General features: G+C 39.2%; 1 protein-coding gene across 1 annotated transcript; it reads right to left on the minus strand.

The window, feature by feature from the left end:
* On the minus strand, positions 1-26,262 carry Pon3 (paraoxonase 3). The gene is made up of 9 exons (XM_026391506.2): positions 25,928-26,262; positions 23,814-23,884; positions 18,707-18,762; positions 14,695-14,860; positions 9,306-9,432; positions 5,905-6,105; positions 4,696-4,777; positions 4,324-4,452; positions 1-1,924 (listed from the first exon to the last, which is right to left on the minus strand). The coding sequence occupies exons 1-9, from the start codon at positions 25,999-26,001 to the stop codon at positions 1,766-1,768; spliced, it is 1,065 nt and encodes a 354-aa protein (XP_026247291.1). The 5' UTR covers positions 26,002-26,262; the 3' UTR covers positions 1-1,765.

Genomic DNA, 26,262 nt, shown 5'->3' on the forward strand with positions numbered 1-26,262 from the left:
GCTTCATAGGAGACATTTGATCCTTGTTGTTACCATCTAATTTCCTGTCTTCACTCTAATCAAATGCCTACCCATCTTTGCCCTGATAGGAAGTCCTTTATAGATCCTAGTTCTCTCTCTGCTAATACCCGTTTCCCTTTTGGGCACATGGAAACTTGCTTGCTTCTGTGCCAATCTGAGTGCAGGTAATGTTGTGATGCTTTTTCAGAGCTTCTCTGCCATGCCAAGTGAACTATACTGGCATTTCTTATCTGCTTTAGCACTGGACTAGTCCCAGGGGAACCCCAGGACTTTGTTACTTCCCCCAAATACTGCCCAAGGAAGGACATAGTGACTTTCAGAAATCAGATCCCTCAAACTTCTGGGGAGATTTTTTATCACCCAGATTTTCCTAACTGGGGAGAAGGCAGGGCAGAGTCAATTGACAGGAACCCACCGATATCTCAATTCTCTTAGTCCTCTCAGTGCTGATACTCTACATTCTGTCCTAGTCCGGTAAGCTATGTAATTTAGTGGGTGTGAGGATAAGGGACAAAAACAAACAAATAAACATTATTGTATATATGCCCTTAATTTCTATTTTTTCTGTGTCTCCTGGTGGCTATGATTTTGAAACTTAAAATATTATGACTCACTATAATATTATGCTGGGCCATTCCTCTCTTAATGAAAACTACAAAGTCTTACCATCTACTCTGCTACAAAATTTTTCAGCAAAACTTACGTCTAGCTGAGCAATGTTCTTTAGGATATAAAGAGGTCTCCACAACTCCCCATTCCCAGGGGAGGAGAAAAAAACATCAACCAACCACCTGCTTAATAAGGAGCTTGAGTGCACTGATTCTTTTTAATGATTTGTCAAAGGTTGTCTTGGTTTTTGTTTTGTAAACAAGAAAGGGATGCTTGTGTTTACTGTTATCAAACTAAGGTTGGATTGGTTCTTAAGATAGGACTTTAGATCAGAACCATGTGACTTTTTCAGAGATGTTAGTGCCAAGTCCGTAGGAGGATGCTTAATAAGTGTTTATTGAATTAACCTGTAGAGCAAGCTGAGAGCAGTGGAAAACAAGTGCCCTGAGATCTCATCTCATGGTTCAGAGTCAAGCAGCTCAGGAACACTTGAAATACAGGTATTGGCACAAATAGTGACCTCATACAGGTAAATACATTACCCCTGTCCTTGCCCTAAGGTAGCCAGTGAGGCTTTGCTCTGTCAGATTTCCCAGAATCTGATTCCCTGTGTGTCTACTGGGGAGAATGCACGTTCAAGCAGGGCCTTGGGTAGTCTCATGATGCAGTTCTTGCTTTTTGCTGTAGACTGGGACACTTGAGTAGCATTTGGTGCCACACACAATTGGAAGAAGAGAACAGGAATTATAAATGCTTGAACATTAGTTTCTCTCCTGATCTGGACTGCAGGAGACTCAGAATATCACAGCTTGTAGGAGGCAATTGTGTTCCACAGATCCTAAGGGGCTATAAATGAGCTGGAGCCCTCCATGGCCACACCCCATGCATTTTACTGTAGAATGATATTGGGGATGCGTGAAGAAGAGTGGAGCAGTCTGACTTCTAGCTGGACTGTCATTAAGGTGGCTTGAGATTTGGTGGATGTTATGTAATCAACCTCTGTTCTGTCACCTCTAGCCATAAGAAAAGCAAGGCACACCTTTGATGGTATGTATTATTTGTTTACAATTCAACTTATTATATAATGGCAGGTTTACTTTCATCAAACATGTAGATCCTTTAGAATACCTGAAATTTAGAGTACACAGTAGAGAGCTTTGTGAAACACTGTGCCTATGAGAATTTTTCCATGGTATACAGAAGCCACTGAGGTCCCTTGAAGCACAGAGCCATTATTGGCATAGATGGTGCTCACCCTGGGCTGATCAGACAAAACATTCTGGATGCGTAGTACCTGTCAAGACAAGATCACTCATTAGTATATTATATGGGCAAATGGCTATCTAGTGATATTTTCTTTTCCAAATATACTAGGAAAAAAATTTTTTTCAGAAATTAATAGGCTCAAATCTGTATATATTAAATAATCTTCCATCTTCTGACAATAGCATTAATGTCCTAAGAATATCTAGGTAATAAAATGGATTGCTTATCTGACATTAGCCAAATTATTCAATAGAGAGCTTGAAAAATGGTGGTAGCTTAGTCGTCCCCTATAGAAGGAGGTTAGACCCAGCGAACACTCTTATCTAACTTGCAAGTGGGCAGTGGTTTTCCTTCTGTTGGGGAGGGTCTTGCCTTTGATCCTAAAGCATGAGGAAGAGAACATGGGACAAAACAGAAAAGGAAACCCCAGTCGGCCACCGAAGTCAATCTGGTATGGGGGTGGTAGGTGGTAGTCATCATGGCTGGACCCCTTCACATCTTCCAGGTGGCTAGGGAGCACAAAGAACGCAGACTACTTTGGAATCCCACCTAATATATTAGTGACTAGTGCTGTTATTGATCCTCAGGGTGAACATCCTTAACTTTGCTAATCAGTAAATAAATAAGCACTCGGGTTTCCAAACAGCCTGGATAAAGTTCATTTAAGCAGAACATGACAGAACCTAAAGGAAAACAATCAGAAATTTGTGAGTGAAGAGTCTACATAGATACCTCCTGTTAAAACAGAGTTTAGGGTTTTGTTTTGTTTCATCTTAAGGAAGATCCTGCAACTTCATCTCAAGTTTATTACACAGCACTCACTCAAGCTTGGATTTTACACAGAAAAAAAAAAAAAAGGACTCTACTGAAAGGAAAGGGTGTCAGCAACTGTGGAGAAATAAACCTTGTCTAAAATAAACAAGTGCTCAAACTTGAAAACAGAGATGGGAAAAAAGATCCTCCTTCGCAATCATTCTATGGATTCTATTTGCACTTCCTTAAGGCAGATGTTGTGGCTGGACTTTTGTCACAAAGTTACTTATATCTGTCACTTGGGCGGGAGTGGCACGGGCACAGGACACACACCTGAAATAAAGATAGCTTGCTAGCTCAGTGTAAGGATTCTTCAGATCTGAAGCTCAGGCTGGAATTTAGTTTCTTTTTATATTTCTTGGTGCTTCCTTCCCCCCCCCCCCCAGTTGTTTTATTTTATTTTTAAATTTTTAATTTTTTATATTTTCTCCATGTTTTTTTATTGCTACATTATAGTTGTATCTTGGTGCTCTTTTTAAGAAGCAGTGACTAATGTTTTAATTTAAAAGAAAACAATTTTAGCTGAAAAACAGCAATATTCTTTAGCAGAAGTAATTGTATGTTCTAATTTACCCACTGGGCCAATTACCAGGCTAGGATTTAAATCTCAGTTTCCTAACTCCCCAAACCTGTATTCAAATGTTGTATCTTTCTCAAAACCATACCTTCTCAATGAGGTCAATTCTGATCTCTGTATTTAATATTCTTAACAGTGGTCTACCTCATGCTTTGAATATAGTCCTTGCTGCTCTGCCACTGAGACTTATTTTAAAATGGACATTTCCCTCCCCCCTTTTCTCTCTTTCCCAAACTAGCAAGTGAATTTCAACCCTCTTCCCTCTACCATCAGGGAACACCTGGAATGTAGCCTTTGAATCACCTCTTTAAAAATTCTCTGTTCCCTTTGATGAGCAGAATCACCACCTCTGGGACTAGAGTTCCCTGTGTTTCTCATTTGCTAGCAAAGCAAAAAATCTTTTTCCTTTTTCTCAAAACTGTGTCCTGGTTATTGGATTGGCATCAACCCAGGCCTTGTTCACAGAAATCCTATCAAACTCAGTGCCTCACGCATGCTAGGTGAGCGCTCTACCTCTGAGCCACAATCTCAGTTCTAGAAGAGATTTTTAAAAAAAAAATAATGCAAATAAAACCTTTAAAATGAGACATTCTTTGACATGATTGTATCTACAAGCAAAAATTCATTTAACTTTGAGACTTTCATTTAAACACTCTTATTTCAGTCTCATGTAAAGGAGTCTGAAAGAAGATACTTCCATACTCATCTCTCTCTTTGCCTAAACAGAGGACCTTTTCAGAGTCTACCTTTTGGTTGGAAACACTATACAGCAATTTGGATCTATATGAATAATTAAGCTCATGTTTTCTCATTACTCCCAGCAGCAAATCAAACCCTTGCAAGGATGAAATACGTTGCCTGGCATTGATGTTATATTGGTACCTGGTGATGTGAAAGGACTATTCTGCCCAAATCTCTACACTTTTCGTTTGTAGAATTTGTTCAGTTTTGGAACATCAAGTATGACCCACATCACCTCAATAAATTGTTCATTCTTGCAACTTTACCTGTGAGCTCAATGAAATATAAGCACTTACTTCTGACCCTGGGGGATCCTCAGGGTTATAGTTCAGCAACTTCATGGCATTAGGATGGCATCCTGCCAAAATATCTCCAGTGTCAGGATCAACAGTTAAGTTATCCACCAAGGTGCCCAACTGTATTACCTATCAACAAAGAAGAAGTTGTGGAGACAATTTTCAGTGTCATTCCTATTCTCCCCACCTCCCACAAGTTCTTCCTGAAACTTGAACCTGGCATTGGCTTTGCTATTTCACTTTCAAAGCAAAAGCACAGTCTCACCAGCATTGCTCTAAAATAGTCATAGATGCTTCAGTCAAGGAGCACACACCTGGGTGGAGTGTGAGGGTTAGGCATGCCATGTTGTAGGGCAAGCTAGGGTATTTTACCTTCAGTTGAGTTAAATCCCAGTTATCATGCTTTTCCAGTATGTGAATGTTCTTATCTGTTATATCAGCTACATAGATATACCTTTAAAGAAAATAAAAATTTACATTTGAGCAAGTAGTAATGAGATATGACACTAACTCCTTTTTTGGAGAAGAGATATAAACATTCACATTAGTTTGAAGTACCACTGAGATGCCTTTCTAAATTACAGTAAAAGAAGATGATGAAGTGGTATTTTTAATATTCTTGAAATGTTTTAAAACAGGCTTTGAATATGAAATAACAAAACTGGTGTTTTAGATGATATATGGGCTCAATTTTCATTCTGAAGAGTTGCAATTTTTTCCTTACCTCAAGTAGAGGTTAAAGGACCTCTTATAAGACTACAGAAAGACCAGCGCTTGAAAAAAAGTCTCAGGTGACCATGAAGCTCAATCATAATTTTTTTTGAAAGTGAAAAAATACTTAGAGGTATTTTTCCACTAAAATCATCTCTGTTTATTATCTCAAATTTATATCTTCTTATATTCTTGTTACTTCTCTTTTTTAAAGTCTTCAATTGTGGGGGCTGGGGATGTAGTTCAGTGAAAAAGCACCCCTGGTTTCAATCTCCCAGTACCACAGGGGGAGAGAGAGAGAGAGAGAGAGAGAGAGAGAGAGAGAGAGAGAGAGAGAGAGAGAGAGAGACCACTTCATTTTAAAAATGCTTATAAAGAGTGTTTCCTCATAAAATTTCATGCTGCTTAAATTAGTCATTGAACAGTCCACTGTTGTTAATCAGTAATTCTGAAAATTACATAATCATAATGCCCAATCTAAGGTGGACCTCCTTCTCTAATGAGAGCTTTTGGGTAACTGGACATAGTATTAATGGTTAAATACCTTCTAGCCTCATCAGGGACAAGAGAATTGCACACTTACTCTGCTTTACAGTGTATTAAAAAGTATATTTCTAAAGCCATGTAAGAATTTGGAACAAGAAGGAGTCTTTTTTTTTTTTTTAATGCTACTCCTCCTCTAGTAAGAGAGAACTTGAAGCACAAGAAATATGGTTTGCTTGAGATTACACATTAGTGTGTACCCTGGCTACACCTGATCCCTCCATTCATACACTAACTCTTCAAGCCTGAAGAAACAATTTCCTCTTAAGGGAAGAAATTTGGCAAAATGTCAAGGGCAAAGGGTAGAAAAATTATAAGAGCGCATACTTATGGTCTAGTGAGGCTGTGATTCCATTGGCAGAATTAAATCCTTTGGCTACCACTTTGACCTCTTTGGGGCTGTAGAAAATAACATGAGTCCAGTGCAGATCCAAGATCATCTCCAAAAGTGCCAAGAAGTAGGTGGTGAAATAGTGGTCTCTGGTGGCATAGAATTGTTCTGGCCCAAGAACCACAATATCATTCACACTAAAAAGAGAAACAAACAAACAAACAAAAAAAGGTGGAGGGATGCATGGAGTACTTGAATATCCTGATTATTGCTGAAATTGCTAATATCAACAAAGATGAATATGTTCCTCAGTTTCAAAAAGTAGACATGAATTACTATGGATTACAAGAATCTCACAAAAAGTACATGATTTTGCATTGCCATGATAGTTTTTTTTTAAGCCATTTATTATTTTCTCACCATACCTTCCATTTCTTTTGGTAAAAAGAAAGAAAATATACAAATAAACCTCAAACTCCAAACTCTATTGACTTATAAGTGTGGATAATGATTATCTGTAGCAGCCATAATTGTCATGGTTCTGCTCCTTTAGGAATTAGACTTTGCATCCCTTGAAGTTAGGCACAGACATATGACTTGCTTTGGCCAATGAAATGAAATATCTGTGGCTTCCAGATGGAAGACCTTGGGAGCCAGTGGGTGATCAGTTATGTTTCCATAGTAATGAGCAATTTTTCTGATGATAGAGAATTGTGATCCTCCTACAGTCCTAAATAAGAACAGTATGAAACTGAGTCCCTTAATCAGCAACGTTGGGTACGAAGCATGAGGAGTTAGGAAACAAAAATAAAACAAAACTATGTGGTTTTGAGCCTGAGCCTAAGTTTTTCTTCCTGTTATCATATCCCAACAGAATCCATCTTGGTCTTTATATTTTTCCCTGAATAGAATGAGTTGCAGGTGATATTCCTTCTTTTGACCTGCAATATCATTAAAATTCTTAACTGGAGCAAGCCTTATGCTTACAACCAGTAAAGATGGTAAAACCACTTCCATTTTGGAAAAAGAAAAAAAAATAGTGACTTGAAAAAAAAAAGAAAGATTAAAGATTTTTAGATTAAATTTTAGGACAGGAAATTTGGGAGGAATTGGGAAATTCTTTGAGGTTTTGAAGTATAATAACTTTTCCAAGGTCATTAGGCTTTTCAACTTTCATGTCTCAGCTTACAGGATCCTTCTTCCAAAAACCCTTGTCTGACACCATAAATTATGTTAACGTCTTACCTGACACCATAAATTAAATTCCTTCACAATTTGTTTCCATAGCTCTCTGTTCTGCCCCTTTTACTTACTTGGTCTGTGTGGATATCAGGGTACTTCTCATACTCCTCTTTACCTGCCTTGTTCTAGCAGCAGAGCTCTACTTCAACCAGTTCTGTGTGGGACCTGACAGGTTCCCCACAGGGAGAGCCTAACTACCCCATGCCTATTGTGGGCCTCTTGCCTCCCACTTCTGGCCTTCCAACATGACATCGGAGCACAGGATATCACCCGACTAGACTTGCATATGCACAACAGGGAAGGTCATGGAGGTAAAACCCCTTAAACCTATGACTAATGAGAGATGAGGCGGGTGGATAAGCTCTTCTCTTTCTAATCTTTGCCCGATTGTTCTGAAATGAGGCTTATGTTGCTTACTAGAGATAAGCCTATCATTTCAAGCAGTCCATTGTATTTAGCAGAGGCTGGATTGAAAATGGATTTGCTACAGTTCTCCCCATATATAAGTTTCCCAGTGCTGTCATGACAAGGTACTACCCAACTGGATGGCTTAAGACAACAGAAATCTTTGCCTCACATTTCTGGAGGTTAGGAGTCTGTAATCCAGGTGCTGGCAGAGCCATGTTCCCACTGAAGTTTCTATGGAATGATCTTTTTCTGCTGACTTCAGCTTCTGGTAGTCCTTGGCATTCCTTGTGTATCTGTCTTCTTCCAAGGATACCAAGAGTACACCCTACTCCAGTATGACTTCCCCTTTAATTGCATCTGCAATGACTCTACCTCCATATTCTGCAATCCAGTGGATTCGGATTTCAACCTTATCTCTTTTACTGAACATGATTCAGCTCATAACATTCTCCCTGTCTTGCTTCAGGTGGGTCTTTGACATGTGCATCCTGGAATTGAGCTCCCTAATAAAGTGGTCACATACCAGGTTTTTTTCTTCAGGCTGTGCTTTCTTGAACTCTTCCTGTGAGTTCATTTGCTATTGCATTTGATCCTTACAATCCACAAATTAGATAAATCAGGTCAATGAGAGAATTCTCATTTTATTAAGAAAATTGAATCACCAACTAAGTTCCTTGTCCACAGTTTCCCAGGGACCCTGTGAAAGTCCTGGTCCACTGTGGCTCAGAACCTTGCCCAATGCATTGTGGGAAAAGTTTAATAACCTCAACTTCTCTAACTTCTTCTGGCCTCTGCTTTTATTGCCTTCAAATTCCATAGGGAGAAATTCACAATTGATGTTGAGAAAAGGAGCAAAGGAGAGGAAAGTTCTTCCTTTCCTTTCCTTGTTCTTCTGTCTCATGGAGAAGTCAACCTTTATTATTTTAAAACCAGTCTTTTACCACTGAGCCTATTTTACATAAGAAAAATTCTTCATTGTTTTGTAGCACACTTGAAATAGGTAGCCCATCCACAAAAAAAAAAAAAAAAAAACACCTATTTTTCTCAATGTAATGAGAAAGACATTCATTGCTGCAATTGAAAACTTTGCTTTGAATTCAGATGGATCTAGATTTGCACCATGGTTAAGACAGCTTTAAATTGTATAACTTGAGAAAGTTACCTATCCCAAAACTTCTTCAAGACTAGACTCAGTTTCCTCATGCCTATGACTAAAAGCTATTAAGCTGTTGAGAGAATTAAATTAAATCATGTCTGGTACACAGTCAACTCTTAATAGATATAATTTTATAAGTACCTATGAGCTTTTCTCAAATTCTACTTGAAAGCTCTGATTGAACAAAGAAATGGCCCATCTGGAGGTTGGTTATAACACCCAGTGGGTGAGGCTCACAGAATGCAACCTACCCAGACAACTGGGGAAGGGAGTAGGTGTTTAAAGAGAGCACAATGGAAGGTATTGAGTTGCTGTGGTAAAGAGGATGAAATTAGAGCTGGGAATCTAATTGAGCACCTTTATGGGATTAAAATTCTTTCAAAAAGTTGGAAAATATAGGGATATTCAATACTGAACACAGTAATTTCTAGCGAGGTGCTGGGCAGTGTCACCATGGGAATCTTAAGAGAGCTTTAGAAAAAAAAAAATGCTACAAAACAAAAGTTTAAGAAATCCTGCAGAATCAAAGAAAACAAAGCATACAGCGGAGGTACAAAATAAATAGAAGTACACAATACTTTTATTCTATACCTCTTGAGAAGTTCATGCTTTATGGTTTTCAGGTGTATGAGAGAACGTTGTTGTTCTTCAAATTTGAATATCTCCACAGTGGACTTCATGTGGGGATGATTCACAACGTAGAGATACACCGTGTGGTCTAAATGGGAGAAAAAGCATAATTTTCCAAGAGGTTTTCCTCTATTGCAACCATTATTTGACTTGTTTTAAAACTTGGTCACCTCTGAGGGTTTTTGTTTTAAGATGGGGTCTTTCTATGTGGCCAGGCTGGTCTTGAACTTCCAGCCTCAAGTGAGCCACCTGCCTCAATGTTCCTCATAGCTGGGACTTCAGGCATGTACCACTGTGCCTGCTGCAAGGTTTTTCTTCATGATCTTGTTTTTGAGCCTCACAGTATCTGATTAGTAATTAACACAAATACTAGAATCTCTACTTTTTTTGTTTGTTTGTTTTTGATTTTGGAAATGAAGCTCAGATAAGGAGTGACTCAGCAATTTCACCATCATCAAGTGGCAGAGCCTATCACAGATATTTGTGCAATGATCTCTTGAGCCTCACATGTATATACTAACAAGAAGGTACAGAATGACAATGGTGCATAAACACGGATGTGGTTTCTCCAGGTGACCCTTCAATAAGTGAGTGCAAGAAACAAAACTTTACTGAGAAATTTCTATGTGTGTGGCAATTGTTTATGGTACGATACAAGTTCAAGAAATGTCGGGGCAGTGTAAACACCTTCAAATAAGCAACATTTCCCATCTAGACAATGACCTTCTGTTACAAGTCAACTACCTGAGGTTGCAATAACAACATTTAGTTAACCCAATGGACATGGAATGTAAATATGAAAGTCAAAGAAAAACTAGCCCATTCCAGGTATCACCAACCTCAAGAATGTTAACCTACCTGTTTTCACTTTGGAATGTATAATTGAGAGTAGAAAGCTGACCTCAAAGAGCACTGTTATCTGACCGTCAGGAGCTCTAAGTCTGATGAGCTCTGGAGTTTTAGAAGGACTGGCTCCATTCTCCCATTACAGGACCTGTTATGTGTTCATCTTCCCTATTCCCTTCCTCAATGCAGTTTCCAATCACATGATGGAGCAAGTCTAAACCTGAGATGCAAAGTTAATACTCAGGGTCCCTGAAACAAGTTGGGCTCTCTTATGCAAATTAAGGAAAGGTGCTCCCTCACAGGTGAATCTTTTGGTCTGACCCAGATGTGTTTCAAGACTTGGCAAACAGAACATGGATTGGATTTCAACCCCCAAACAATCTTTGGTTGAATCTTTGAATCAGACTCTCTTGTTGGACAGAATTATGAATAACTGTTCATGCTGTCTTGGTTTTACCCCTTTTAGCATCTCTACTTGAGCCCTCTTTCCATATAAGTTATGCTTAGTGAGGATACTTTTGTTCTCTCTCTCCTCATTTCATCCCTAGTTCTATGTATAACGTTTTGGTCATATGAATTAAATACAAAATTAAGGTAGGGGACTAATAAATAATATAGGCTGTTAATCATAACATACTTAACTTCTGGAAAACCGATTATATAACTGAGAGTTAATCTATTCACTGGTCTCATAACAAAACAAAACACCCCTTCCCCCCTCTTTCTCCCCAAACCCTACCTCTAACACCATCCTATGCAGTAAAGTAGCTCCAGGCTAAGTTCACTTAGGACATCTTCTCCCATGAAATCTCCCATGAGACATCGTATATGTAGCACAGTATCAGGCAAAAGTGTTATGGTTTTTGGATTATTTAAATAGAGCTTGATGCCCTAATTCACCCCAGTAAGATACAGGATTATGTATGATTAAAACTGGTCCCCAGTTTTCGATTGGCCAGTTACTAACAATAGAAATGATGTCACACTTCATTGCTCTTCTCTCAATTCCATTTTATCCATCTATAAAATTGAGTATTAATATCTGCTCTACCTGTCCTGCAGGATCCATCCATTTATTCTTCTAACACATATTCACTGAGTACCTGCTGTACATCAGATAATGTGCCAGAAGTCCAACAATGAACAAGTAACCTGTGTCTTTATGGTGGTGGTGATTATAATTTAAAGAAAACAAGGAAAGACAAAGATAAACTAAAGACAAAGAACACTAGAGTGCCTTCATTTATAGTGTCACCCACTCAAGAGTGACTATTAAGCTTGGATTTGAAGATGCGAAGAGGTTTCTACAGAGCAATAGCAGGAGAGGGAAAGAAAGTGTCTTTGTTGTTGTTGTTGTTGTTGTTTACATTAGTGATCATTTTGATGACCTTTGAGGAGAAATATGATAGGTATGCAACCTGAACCAAGATGGTGGCAAGGCTTCCCTGGGAAGGCAATATAAGCTGAGACCTGAATGATGAAAAGGAAAAAAGCTGGAAGTGCTGAAAAGACATTCCTGGCAAAGGGAACAGCAGATGAAAAGACCCTAAGGCATGGATATGACTAAAAGAAATTCATCTTGGCTGGTCCAGAGAACCTGGGGACAGTGGTATCCAGTGAAGACGGAGAGCACACAGATGCCAGAATGTGTAGGGGAAGCACCCAGGGACCCAGATTGTTCTGGAGATTTGGGATTTATCCTCAGAGTAATGAAAGCAATATGGAGAGTTTTAAAAAGGGAGTAACAATCACATTTGTATAGAAATAAGTCTTGCTAAATGGATCGAGGAGGTACAAGAAGGAAGGTACGGTAATGGAGTCTATGCGAAAATCCAGGGAAGTCAAGTTCAGGGCTTAGACTGGGCTGATGCAGCAGGATGGGGAGAGGTGGGCAGATTGCAGAGATATTTGAAAGGCACATCAGCCAGAACATTATAATGAGTTGACTGAATGGGTCAGAGAAAGACACAGTGTCAAGGTTGGGCCCAGGATCTTATTTTTAAAAATAAACTAGAATAGATGAAAATGCTTTGTAAACTATAAAGCAATGCAAAACTGTTGGGCACAATTATCTTTTAAAGAAAGGCTTGTTAATCAAGTAAAAAGTACACAGAAGATTTCAGGGATTATTTAGCCTACTTATTAGCCTAGTGTTCAAACATTTTAGAGGTCTCCGTTTATTTGAAAATGAAGAAATTTAGTCTGGGTTGTAGCTCAGTGGCAGAGCACTTGCCTAGCACCACATTAAAAAATAAATAAGTAAAAATTTTAAAAATTAACAAATTTATGTTAGTGTAGACCAAAGGAATTGAACAAAGATACGTTGAATGAGTGTGTAGAAACAATCTTTGATCATTCTTTTTTATTCACTAAAATCACCCTCAGCAAATTTCCACTTAGCAATTCATTGGAACGCCAGTAGATATTTGGAAAAATTAAAATGTTTTTTAAGAATTCTGAATTATAACTCTTCAATTTGGTCTTCTCTTCATGCAGACACTATTAGTGATTTATTTTTTTTTGTGGTGGGGGGGGGAACAGGGATTAAACTCAGGGGCACTCAACCACTGAGCCACATCCCCAGCCCAATTTTGTATTTTATTAGAGACAGGGTCTCACTGAGTTGCTTAGCGCCTCACTGTTGTTGAGGCTGTCTGAACTTTTGATCCTCCTGTCTCAGCCTCCTGAGCTGCTGGGATTACAGGCATATGCCACCATGCCCTGCTTGCTAGTGATGTTTCACCATTCTTTTTTTCTATCAATTAATGGAAACACACATACATAAAATTTAAATGAGTTTGAATTATGAACTATGAACAAGTCAAATATAATATTGAAGAATGCTATTTTTAAAGTATCACAATGTTTTAACTATGCTGTGTTTTTATAATTATAATATAATTCCCATATCATTAGATTTGGTCTTTTAAAATGTAAAATTGAGTGTGTTTTAGTACATTCACAGAATTGTGCAACTGTAATCACTATCTATTTCTAGAACATTTTTATTACCCAAAAAGAAACCACATACCCATTAGCTGTCACTCCCTATTCCCCACTCCCCTTGCCTCCGCCAACCACAATGTAGTTTCCGTCTCTATGAAGTTGCCTATTCCGCTGGGTTTGTAGGCATGCACCACTGTGCCAGCTGGGTACAAGTTTTTGTGTGGATGTTTCCACTTCTCTTAGGCACACACTGAGGAGCAGAGCTGCTGAATGGTAACTCTATGTTTAACATTTTGAGGAACTGCTAGATTGCTTTCCAAAGTGGCTGCACCAGCAAAGTCCCAGTTTCTCCACAGCCTTGCCCATACCTGTTATTGAAGGTCTTTTTATTATTACTATTATTATCATTGAAGTGGTTGTGAAGAAGTAATTCATTTTAATTTGCATTGCCTGAGTGACTTAGATGGTGGACATCTTTTTACATGCTTACTGGACATTTGCATAGCTTGTTAGGAGAAATGTCTTCAGATCTCTGTTCTGTCCTTATTTTTTTTTTTTTAAACAGAGCTTCCTTCATGTTAAGCACGTGTTGTACCACTGAGGTACATACCCATCACTTCTTATTTTATTTTGAGACAGGGTCTTGCTTAGTTGCCTAAGTTGGCCTCAAATTTGCCATCCTCTTGCCTCAGTTTCCCAGATAACTGGGAGTATAAATGGGCACCACTGCACCCGGCTCTGACCACAATTAAATTGTGTTGTTGAGTTGGAAAATTATGTATTCTGGATACAAGATTTTCATCAGATATATTATTTTGCAAATATTATTTTTCATTCTTTTCACTTTTTCCCTCTCTTGATGGTATTTCTTTTTTTGCTCAAAATAAATAATTTAATGTTTTCTGATAACATCACAGATATTACTACTTCCATGCCTCTATTCACACCCTTTTCTCTAACTTCTCAAATATTTCCTTTATACAGTCCTTTCTCTGAGAAGCCACCCTCAGCCACAAACCATCAGTTAAAAGCTCTTATTTAATCCAAAATGTGTCAAATGCCATTTTATATATAGAAAATAATGAATCACTATTGAAACTCTAATGAATATTATAACTTACCCAATATTTATTTTCAGTTTTATTTATTAACTTGCTAAATGTTAATTATTTAAGAGAAAAAAATCTTGATGGTGTTTTTGAGGCACAAACGTTTTTAATTTTCATGAGTCCAATTTATCTATTCTTTATTTTATGTCTTTTTAATGCCACAAAATTGTTTTCAAAAGGGCTTCAGTTTATGTGTTAGATTTCTGAGTACAGTATACAGACAGGTTATGGTAGTCAGATAAGTAAAGAAGTGGATAGGTGAGAGAGTCAAGGACCGGAGCCCTAATACTAGTCTTTCTTCTTTAATGCACTGTTTAAAAATGTTTTTGTACACATTTAGACTTTTACAAATATTGTATAGCATTTGCCCTTTTCTTTAACATGAATGTAGGTAATGAATCATTTCTAATTCCTTAATTTCTCCTCATCCTTAATCATTCAGGCTTTACCTTTGTCGATGAAGGTACTGATCCCATGTGGATTAAAAAATTTTTCGTCAAATCCATCACTGATTTTCAGTGCTTGTGCCCTTGGGTTTTGCTCATTCAGATCCATCAAGTAGATTTTTCCTGACGCATCTGGTGCCAAATCTGGCATGCCTGGATATTTTAATCCCTATTAAAAATAGAGAATAGGTATGCACACATAAACATATTAAAATAACATTTTCATGTGGAAGCTAAAAATCTCAAAGCCAAACAAAAATTTTCAGAGTACTACATTCATTTAGATTTCTGGGGTTTTCAACATGGTCAGCTCTTGCCATTATCTGATCTGGGGATTACCAATGACATCTCAGCATTGGCCATGGATATGGGAAGACCCGTGTTCAAGATAAGGAAACATTTTTAATTTAGAAAGGGTAGGACACAAATTATAATGCAAAAGGCCAGACTGCTTTGTTTTGTGCATGTCCCTCGGCAAGCCTGCTGCTTAGTTTCCTCATTTATAGAGGAAATTGAAATTTGTGGTTGCTAAATATTCCTTATTCCTCTTTATTTTGAATGGATAGTGTTATTTCCTACTCTTCTAAAAAGATAACACCACTTTTTCCCAATTTCAAACTTTTTCTCTCAGTTTCTTTAGTTTTACTCATTCTCTTCCTTTCTCCCTCTTTTATCAAGGAAGAAGCCTCCTTCTTCTATTGTTACATTGACATCTTCCACCTATTTGCTTGTTCCCTGTTCTCTAGGGCCTGTCTTTAGAAATCATGACTTCTCTCTTTCTCTTGCTGTATTACTCATTTTTCACCAATAGCTTCTTCTTTGGCCTGAAAAAAAAAAATCCCATATTTCTCTTTCCTTGAAACAAATCTCCTAAATTTACTCCAAATACATGTTTATTTCTCTTCCCTTCACCATCAAATTTTTCAGAAACATCACCTGATTTGCTCCAATCCTCAATTCCCTGAAATCAGCATTCTGCTCCTGCCAGCTGTAAAAATGTCTCCATGAAGTTCTACCAATGGTCTCCAAAATATTTTACTTGACAGCCCTTCTATCTTTCCTTCCTTGCATCTCTGAGGTACTTGACACTATATGTCAAAAAGTCAAAGAGAGTTTAGAGATAGGACTACTGCTTCCATTCCTCCCCCCTTGGATTTCTTCCTCCTTCTGTCCTCTTCCATCTCTTTTCCCTTCTTGCTCTTTCCTGGTAGGTCTCATTCATAAGATTTCAGGTATCTCCTCTGCACTAATGACTTTCAAATGCATGTTTACCTGTAACCTGTCTTTTTGGTGCTCTAGCTTATGTTCCCAAATACCACGTAAGGGCAGCTCAAAATCAATTTGTCAAAACCCAAGTAAATATCCTCCTGTTAAATTCTTTCTCTCATGGATATTTATTCTTCTCTTAAGGACATCACCATTCTTACAATATCAGGCATTCATAACATTCGATCTTCAAGTCTATTCTATCTCCAGAGCCAATTGTCCCCAGGCCTAGTAGCTCCTAGAATGGGAGCACTGGAAGAGGAAGAGCATGAACATCTAGTCTCATACGTCCCCTTTCACCTGAGGAAAATGAAGTGCAGAGAAAGGATTTGCCTAAATCATCCTGATCATTCACTGTGCTGCCTTTTTCTGCCAGGAAGAAAACTTCTGCCTCTTTCTGCAGGAGGAAAAAATTGAGAGTAGAGAATATTGCTCAGGAAGATACCTCAAGTACACCTCTGTAAATACCTTGGTAGCCTGGAGACAGACAAGGGCACTGCCAACTCGGGGAAGGACTAGGTGCTCTAGAAATGGAAATGATGTGATGGAGTCAAAGGTGAGGCATTGTAAACAAACTCAGCCTGAATTAAGTGTAACAATGAATAAAACCCTTCTGATAAAAGGCCTCACACCGTGTTTTCTGTTTAAGTTAGGTGAGAATTAGTGGCAGCAGTCCTACTGTGTGCTAGTGATGAAAGGTAACTCTTTGCATACCATAAACCCATGGAAATGGTGACCATCATCTGGAGATGCAGGCAGCTTGTTTTCCACAATAGACTACAGGTATGTGTGGACAATCATCGAAATCCTCCACTATTCTCATTAACCACCCCAGGCATTCAGGAAAATTCAAGTAACCACCTATGCCAGGGGGTGTGTTAGGTGCTGGGCATGTCAATGACCACTGCACAGTCCCAGTTCTATGAAACTTGAAATCTAGTGGTGCAGCAACAGGCAAGTACATCAGTATGTATGGCATATGAGAGCATTAAAGTTCAGAGGACACGGAGGGCTATAGAAGAGACACTCATCCAGCAAGGGAGTGCTATGGAAGACTTTCCTGAGGAGGTAGTGTGTCACCACAGTGAGGTCCACAAACAGGAGTTAGCTGGCAAAGTGTGAAGGAGAGTAATCTTGCCGGCAAAGAGAAGCATGCCAAGTCCCAAGTCAGGGAAGAAAATATCTTGTTTGGCACCTCTGAATAGACTAAAAATATCAACTGTGCAAAATTACTCCCTAAATCTGGGATGGCAAGAAGGGGTGAAAAGGAGAGACCAACAAGAACAAGGTCTTGAATGTGTTACAGCACAGAAAGATTAGAAATAACCAGAGCATGATCCTTAGCCTCTAAGAATAAGTTATTTGTTAGTGTGGAAAAAGAGACTCATTATTCAGAACTTCATGTTAACATTCCTCATGTAATATTTGAGATGAAAATATCTTCTTTCTGCCCAGTAATAATTTTGAAGCTTCCTTACAGTGAAAACAGAAAAAAAAGTATACAGACAATATGATTGATGCATGTACATTCCATGTATGTATTATATATCAAAATTCATTCTGCTGTCATGTATGACTAAAAAATAAATAAATAAATAAATAATTTTTTAAAAATGAAAAAAAAAGAATACAGGAGTAATAACAAACATTATTTCCTAGTAGCAAAGAAATTTCCTAGCTACAGAATCATCATTTTTTGAAGGTCTGTTTGGCATAACACTAAAAATTCAGCTTGACAATAGTAAATTTAGGTCAACAAAGTAAAATCTTTTCTTTTTTGATTTTGGAAGAAAAATAAAGAAATAAAATCCCAACCATAAATGCCACCACCAGCGGTTTAAAATCCAAATGAGACCTCCCCTGTACTTTACCATTCATAATTCAGAATTTAGAATTTCAGGACATGGTTACATAGGTGCCTCATTTTTGTCCAAATATGTTTAGATTTAAAATTCATGTTCTCTTGTGATATTTTTAATGGCCAAATGGAATATCAGACATTTAATTCTAGTAATAAAAATTCATTCACATTAAAAATATGATAAATCCACTTATTCAAAATCTTAAACCCAATTCCAATATGTACAAGTGCATGATAATTTTAAAACCCATTCCAATTTAACAAATACATGATAATTTTCAACATTTCACAAGGACACAATGGTTTTGTTTATTGATTTTCAGTCGCTGGCATAATTTCGAGATCATTCCAAACTCAGAACGGTGGTATTAGAAACAAAATGTAGGTTCTTCTCTACTTCTGTTTGAATGACGTGGAAAGAATAGCAAAGACTCTAAGATGAAAAGTGCTCAGGGTTTTGAACTGAGTTAACGTTCAATACACTAACACAGAGCTCTAAACATAAGCAAGCAAAAAGAATACGAGTTCGTGAGAAGATGACTACCGGAAACAGACCCAATCCATCAGGGCAATGATGGAGACGGTCAGCAACAGGACAGATCTGAAGATCAGCCTGGGAATCAAATGGAAATCAATACACATTTATTGAGATCGTAGTGAGTGTGCAGCTGACCACAGGGAACTGCCCTGCATGGGGCAGTCAAAGCTGGGCATTCCTGTGGTGTTCTAATTAGCCCTCCAGATTCCTATTTGGGCTTTTTTAGTTGACTTGTCTACCCAGAGGCGGGATGAGAGTATGGGGTCCATCTGGCAGCCCTCGCTGACAACATTAATGCACTGTCTATACAACTATTGATGTGAGCATCAGAACAGCCTGGATATACTCACATTGGAGATAAAAGCCAGCCCACTAGGAAGTATATCAATATCTTCAGAGCCATTTTCTGTAAAGAAAAGAAAAGAAAAAAATCAGAAAGATGCATATATGAAGGTTTAAAAATAAATCTCTTAGTCCAAACTTTGAATGTCTTTTAGAAAGTGCACTGACTTTTCAACCATTTACTTGGGAAACTCTAATAGAGTTTTAACTTGCAGGAATCCCACAGGCATGCTACTGTAGAAGAACGCCTGAGTCAGACTCCTCAAATACTACATTCTTTTTTTTAGAAATCATTTTCAAGATAAAAGGTAAATAACTAGAAAATAAATTTCTATCTTAGATTTATCTTTGAAATAACAATTTTCAGGCTATGTCCTGAGAGATTCGACTTTATCTCACATAGAAGGCTTGTCTACAGACTGAATGATAAAATCTGGAAAGTCATAATTGAGAAGTTCTCTGATGGGCCTCTCTCTGAAGCATTCCTCCTCTTTGAGCTTGTTGAGCCCCCCAAAATCTATCATTATACAGCATATTGGGAAATTACTAAATAATTGTTTTCTGTTATAAACAGCTATAGGTCTTAGGATAAACTATTGAGTAGAAATGAATTTGAAAGGATTTAATCAGATAGCTCATTGAGAACTGCTCTTGAGCATTTTTTTTCCCATGGAAAGAAGCATATAAGATAGAAATTTTGGTTGAGAACAAGATGAAAAGGGGGATGGCATGGTTTATGGTAAGGAGATAGATTTACTCAAGACCTGGTCCTAAGCAAGCAGGACTGATACAGAAGGCAATAGGCATCTAGGTTGGTGAACTATATTCTACAAATATCAGAATCAATGTATACCATGAGCATATGTTCTTCTTAAAAGCGTGAGGTACACCCTCTTCCACTAAGAGATAAGATCTATCATCTCTCCCCTGGAGCCTAGGCAGTCCTTTGTAACTGCCTTGACAAACAAAATGAAGCAAATATAATGCCATATCCAAGGCCAAGTGTCCTAGCCGTAGCTGCCCAAGGTCACACACACTCATGGTCTTTCTGTACCTGTATGTCTATCAATTCTATCTCTTTCTCTCCCAAGGCATCTTGGGATCCCTGAACTGAAATGTAGGAAATATGTTTATTCTAAAGCTACAGAGGAAAGAATGCAGAGAAACCACACAAGGTAGAGAGAGAGAGATACCACAGGAGCCCTAGAGGACTCCTGTTCCCAGCTCTTGAGTTGCCTTCGTAGATGCAAATGGAGCAGGTGAAATGTCCCCATCAAGTCCTGTCCAAACTGCAATCATAGGGGTGGGGTATAGCTCAGGAAGCACCCTGGGGTTAATCCCTAATTTTTTTTTTAAAGAGTCAATTTTAAAAATCACAGATTATTTACTTTTCTAGGGTTTCTTCGGCATCATCACATACCCCTACTTGGTTTGTTTTACCTTAATCTCCTCCCCACCTCTTTCCTAAGTATCCAGGATCTTTGATTCTTTCTCATGGCAGATCACACATGCTATTTGCATGGTTCACTCCAGCCCCATGGCTTCAGCTTCCACCCACCACATGCTCTTGGTTTTCTGATCTCTACATCTAGTTCATCAAGTCCATCAAGTCCAAACCATTCTGTAAAGTTCTGTGGTCATTTGTATGTTGAATATTTCTAGGGTTTTTTTTTCTTTTCTTTTTTATTCAACAGGTTTCAAAATTATTTTGAATAAGTTCCATTTACTGTTTTTTGTTGTTGTTGCTTGTTGTTGAGCACAGGAAGTTGGTGCTTTGCATTCAGAAGTATAAAAGAACTACCAGTTCGTCAACTACCACCCTCCTTAGCTCTGCCTATGCTGCATCTGCACGATGGGCCCAGTTCCTATGAGCAACAGGGGCTCCTGTGGGAGTAAGAGCCCCAGAACAGTCTCCTCTGAGTTCTCCCCACACACTCATTAATCTGCACACAACCATCATTAAAACCCCACTGCTAAGCCAAAAAAAAATCTGTCTTATGAACAGTAGGGTACCCACTGTTTTCTAAGCTATCAATCCTACCACGACTTGGCATGATCTTTAATCTTCTTCATGTCTTTTCTCATTTCCTATAGGCACCCCGAGAAAGGGTCACAGCAGAATTTATCATCACTTAGTTTTATAATTATTATTCCTCTGTTTGGAGAGAATGTTATGATAGCTGGCTAAGAAAACAAATGGAATAACATATAGAGTAAGAGCAAATCTTGGAGACGGGAGGCTACAGAGGAGAAAAAATGATGGAAGGGAAGATGGGAGGCTCCAAATTAAAGGCTGCCCATATCAGCCCTAAGAAAGCTTGTTATTTTTCAAGTGAACCTTTGATCAGATGCCAAGGACAGTCAAGTTACTTCCTGATTAAAATAATCCTTGACCTTCAAAGCCATGACGCAAAAAGATCAACAGTACACAAAGAACTATGGGGTATACTTACTGGAGGAAGAAATATTTCACCTTTTAGTCTTTCCTCCAAGAAAGAATATTAGGGAAGGAAAACAAAAAAAGAAAGAGTTTCTCCCATATATAAAATTAACCTCCAAAGTCTGGTCTTGAAAAAACACATATTAGTACTTCCTTGAGCTCTGTTATTCCTGTCTACATTCTACCTAAAGACCATCAATAGTTCTCCACCACTTCATAAAACCTACCATCAGAGAATTTTGTAACATTTCTGTTACAAAATGTGTTGTGAGTCACTAAGACACGTAGCGTCACATGATATTGAGTATGAAGCCACAGAAGAAAACCATCTGATTCCCACTTTAGGTCTGTCACCTTCTAGTTCTGGACTTTTGGGCGAGTAACCTAATTCTCCCAGGTGTCGATTTACTATTCTGTACAGGGCCACAGCAGCACCTACACTACAGATGAGTGATGAGGATTCCACGGAGTGCATTTAGGCTCCAAGCCTTTGATGAGCTAGCTTTTTAGTTGCAGATGTATATGGGTATTGTCCTAGTGACAAATGACCCATGGTCAGCCTAACTTGTTTATTTCTTCAAATATAACATGTAAATATATACAGTAGATATAAGAAGCAGCACCACATTATTATTTTTTTTTTCTGCTGCTTCTATCCAGCTTCCAATTATTTTCTCATTTTCTTCAAATATTTGGAATATTAACTCCAGTTTTAGTTTCTGGAATTTGGTAGAGTTTTAGAATCTAAAAGTCGGACCAGACCTTAGCAATCATCTAGTCTAATTATCCCATTAAATAACTCGGCAGGCTGCTGTCTTTTGAGAGATTTATGTGCAGTAAGTATGATTATTATTCCTCAAGACAGTAAACAAGTATGTAAATGTCACATTTCTTTGTTCTTCAAATACAATTAAATCTAACTCTGATCCTCTATTTCAAGAAGCTGATGGGAAACTGAATGTGAGGCATTACTGGGTCTCTGGTAGGATTGTGCAATGATCCTTGGTGATGGTTCTTAAAATCAAGCAGAAAGTTTGCTCGCTGCCAGGACTATGATTTAGATTTAGACAATTCTGCCACTTGCATGCTGTGCACAGTGTCTTTGGTCTAGGCTCCCTAAGGATACCTTGTATCCCTCCTTCTGAGGTCCTGCGCTTCTCCAGAATGCTGTCAGACAGTGGGGGCAGGAGTCGCTGCTACTCAAAGAAAGCCACATATTTTCATCCCTTTTCATCAGAACCCTTCAGAGGCTCAGGTTCTCAAAATCAAACATCAGCAAGGGGTTTGTCTTTCATTCTGCCTTTTGGCTGGCAAAACCAACCACTTCTAAGACGGGGAAGAACAAGGTCCCGAAGACTCCTTTATAGAAATTCAGTGGGAAGAGAAATAGAAAACCAAAACCAAAAGAATCCCCCTTTTTTTTGTTTATTTTTGTTTTTTTTAAATACATATAGCAAGAAAAATAAAATACAAATTCATATCAGAAAATAAACTTTCCTGTCACATACCAATAAATAAGTTACAGTCCTTGACCTTAGGGGTTTGCAAGCCGGGAGTGAAAGCGAGTATTTGTTTTGTAGTGTTAGCTACAAAATAATGCATGTGGTAGATGCTGTGAATGAATCAGAGTCTCTGAGGGCTGTGAGAGCTCAGAGGAAAGACATGAGTAGCTGATTTCAGGCAGCAGAGACGAAGGCTTTCATTACTAAAGGTGAAGTAGCGATGAACACGTTCCCAGGGAGGTGAGCAGATTCTATCCTGATTTTTAATTATTTTCCAGTAGCCATGTCAGGAAAAATTAGAGGCTTGGATCCCAAATAAACAGCCTGAGGGTGACTAGTAGAGGAGATCAGCCCCGTAGGGGTACAGAGGAGACAAGTGCCCCTGAGTCTTATGGGCATCCTGCAGGACAAGGGGGAAATGAACGGTTCCTGGGTTTTGAACTAAGCCTCTTGAAGATGGGACACCGCACACAGAAGTCTAGACCATCTGGCCATGGGTGGGGACATGACAGGAAACAACAGAGATGTAAAATAGACTTCTTCTAAAACTGAGTCGAAAAAAGCATAGCTACCCTTTAGTTGATGGGAAAAGAAGGGCTGCTGTTTGAGAAGTTGGGGATCTAACTGTGGATTTTAGAGTAATTTTTTTAAAAGGCATCTAGGTAGGCTGAGGTTCTCAAGGGTAAATGCTAAGTCAAATTCCTCATGGTACTTGCAGGTAAATGTAGAAGGAAATACAAGACTCTCATCAAAGAGACTGAGGGAGGCAGAAAAAAAAAGGAAAGAATAGAAAAGGAAAGGAAGGGAAGGAGGGAGGGAAGGGCACAGGAAGGAAGAGAAAAAAACTAAGGGCAGGTAACAGAAGAAAGGCAAGAGAACAAAATACCACACAAGGGGAAAGAGGGAACATCAGCAAGAGAGCAGGCAGGGAATAGTCAAATATATTCTTCAAACCACAAGAGATATGTCATTAAGGAAACAGGCTGAGAACAAGTCGTAGATATTGGTATTTTGGAGACTTTGCATGGTATAGCTTGGGTAAAGTGGGTGATGCAGCAGCCACACCACGAGTGTCTAAAAAGTAAGTGAATCAAATCATTTTTTTCAGACTCAGTTAGGTGGATGGTAACCAAGAAACTGTACGAGCCCCTCTGGGTGCTGTCACATACATACCAAGTCCCTCAATGAGATGGCAGTTCTGGAGTTCTACAGGTTCCAATTCTCGAGTTGCATTAATTCTTTCTCTGTAGAAAACAAAACCCAATACAGAAGTCAAGGTACTTCAGGAGTGGTTGACTCTTCGTGCTAGCTTATGAATGACATAACAAACAAGTAAGGCAACTCCTTTTATTTACGACTTTCCCTAACATGGGCTTTATATGAGTAATGTGCCCCATCAGCTAACTTTACTGTTATTGCTGAAAGACTAAACATGATTACACATGGTAAATACTTGCTGTCCAAATAAAAGACACTGTTGAATGGTATGAGTAACTGAATGATATTATTAATTTAAGTGCACAAAGTTGTATTATTAAATTTTCTAAAGTATTATCTATTATAAGTCTGCATTTCTGCCCTTGCATTTTTGGACCCCACCCCCACCCCCTACCAAATGCTTCCATAATTTCTATATAATTTGTCTCTGAAGAGTTAAACCTCATACTTTTGCTTTCATCGTATTATGTTTAAGCTTATACTGACTTAGTTTGCAAAACTGTAAATTTATTCAGCTGACCACCATTTAAACGATTAGCCAAATTATTTTGGGGTCCTGGGTTCCTATTTCCACATTCTTCTAAGTATTATGTATTTTACTAAATAATATTTGGGAAGACCATACTTGGCTTTATCTTTTAATACTAAGTAATATTTGGGAAGACTACACTTATCTTTAAATCACTTACAAAACATACCCCTTAGGGTTGGTGTTATAGCTCAGTGGGAGAGTGTTGCCTAACTCTACCCAGCACCACCCAGAAGAAAAACAAAAATCAACCAAAAAAAAAAAAAAGTAAACAGACAAAACAAAAAAACCCTTAAATCGACTTTATTGTAATTTTATGATTCCATCATTTGTTATGTAACAATAAACACTTCAACTAAACTAGAAAGTATTGCCGACAGGCACCAGGCATCTCAATAGATTGTGAACATGAACCTCTGAGAAGAACAACTACTGCTTAGGTGCTGAGAGCCATTGCCAAGTAGGAATGACAGCATGGAAATTTCCTTGCCAGCATACCCGTGTTGCTTAGAGGAAGGACTTGTGGAAATGGACTTGCCTTGGACATTCCCAGTGACATTGCATGTATGTTTGAGAAAGGTGACCCTGCTCAAGGACCAGGGTGGATCCGGGTTTAAGGAGGATCCTACTGGATTAGGGCGGATCCAGCTTAGGGTGTATCCTGCTGGGAATAGGGCGTATCCTACTGCCTCAGGCTGGCTGCTCCCAGAGTATTTGGGATTCAGAACGTGTATTTGGAGAGAACGTGAATTTCCCCAGAACGTGTTTGTAGAGGGCTGTGTGAGTTGGGAATAAAGAATTGCTGTTTGAATCTACAAGGCTGTGAGTGGCTTGTGATTTTGTGCCCAGCCAGACTGAGGCACTTAGGAAAAGAAATGAAAAAAACAAAACAAAACAAACAAACAAACAAACAAAAAATATAAAGACAGCTGAAGGCAAGCAGAGGCTTCAGATCCATTCAGGAACATATACCTCGTGTCACTACTTGAAGATTTTTTGGAGCCCAATGCTGACTCCCTGAGACCTTGGATAAATAGCGAACACCTCTCGTTCTTCCACTTCTAAAGGTCATATCCCCCCAAAATGCCAGTTACCACCGGCAGGTGTTCCAACTCTTCTGTGCTGTTGATCTCGCTCTTGGAGCCCGGGATGGGCCCTGTAACCTAGTACTTCTCAATGTGCACTCAGGTGTCCAGTGACTGTGTCAGCACTAAAGAGGCAGCTGGTGGCCTGTCCCCTCCCCCAAGTCCGGGTGCGTCCCCCCCACCCCCAGTTTGCTTTTCCACACGCAGAGTGTTGAGGGTGACCTGGGACAGCAGGACGTGGTCTTCAGAAAACAGATGTGGGCGTTTCTGCCCCATCGCCCTGGGAAAGACAGACAGCTCACTTTTCACAGAAGTGATTCTCGGAGGACACTTTGCTGGATGGGATGGAGGAGTGAGGTTTCAAACCTGCGCCTGCCCTCGGGGGCCGCCCTTGACCTAGCTTGGACCACCGGAGAAAGAGAGCCAAAGGCGCCCCCGTCGAGATACCCACTCACCTAAATGCCAGTAAGCGCTCCCCGATCAGGGCCAGGCTGGCCCCCAGCACGGTCAGCACCACTAGCTTCCCCATGGTCTCGGGGTGCCCAGTGGCGACCAGCGGGTGCCGCAGATTTGCGCTGGGTGCCGGGGGCAGGCTCGATCACCGATGGTGATTGGGGCCCGCGGGGCCCCGCCTGCCCGCCCGTCCCCGGGGAGGTGCGCTGCGGTCCCGGGGGAGGTGCGCTGTCAGGTGCTGCGGGCTCTGCGCCAAGCCGCCCAGGTTCAAAGTCACCTTTACGCGCAGAGTTCAAGGAAACCTTTGTTCGTGGGGGTTCAAGAAACTCGTGCACGG

This window comes from Urocitellus parryii, chromosome 3 (assembly GCF_045843805.1).
Source record: "Urocitellus parryii isolate mUroPar1 chromosome 3, mUroPar1.hap1, whole genome shotgun sequence".
In the NCBI taxonomy this organism is placed as follows: domain Eukaryota; kingdom Metazoa; phylum Chordata; class Mammalia; order Rodentia; family Sciuridae; genus Urocitellus; species Urocitellus parryii.

What these genes read in the sequence shown, in the direction of transcription:
- Pon3 (XM_026391506.2), bottom strand. Translation starts at nt 26,001, where the DNA reads ATGGGGAAGCTAGTGGTGCTGACCGTGCTGGGGGCCAGCCTGGCCCTG. An exon ending in CCATCTCATTGAGGGACTTG is followed by an intron (nt 18,763 to 23,813) that starts GTATGTATGTGA and finishes TTTTCTTTACAG; the next exon opens with AAAATGGCTCTGAAGATATT. An exon ending in AGGATCCCCCAGGGTCAGAA is followed by an intron (nt 1,925 to 4,323) that starts GTAAGTGCTTAT and finishes TTGTCTTGACAG; the next exon opens with GTACTACGCATCCAGAATGT.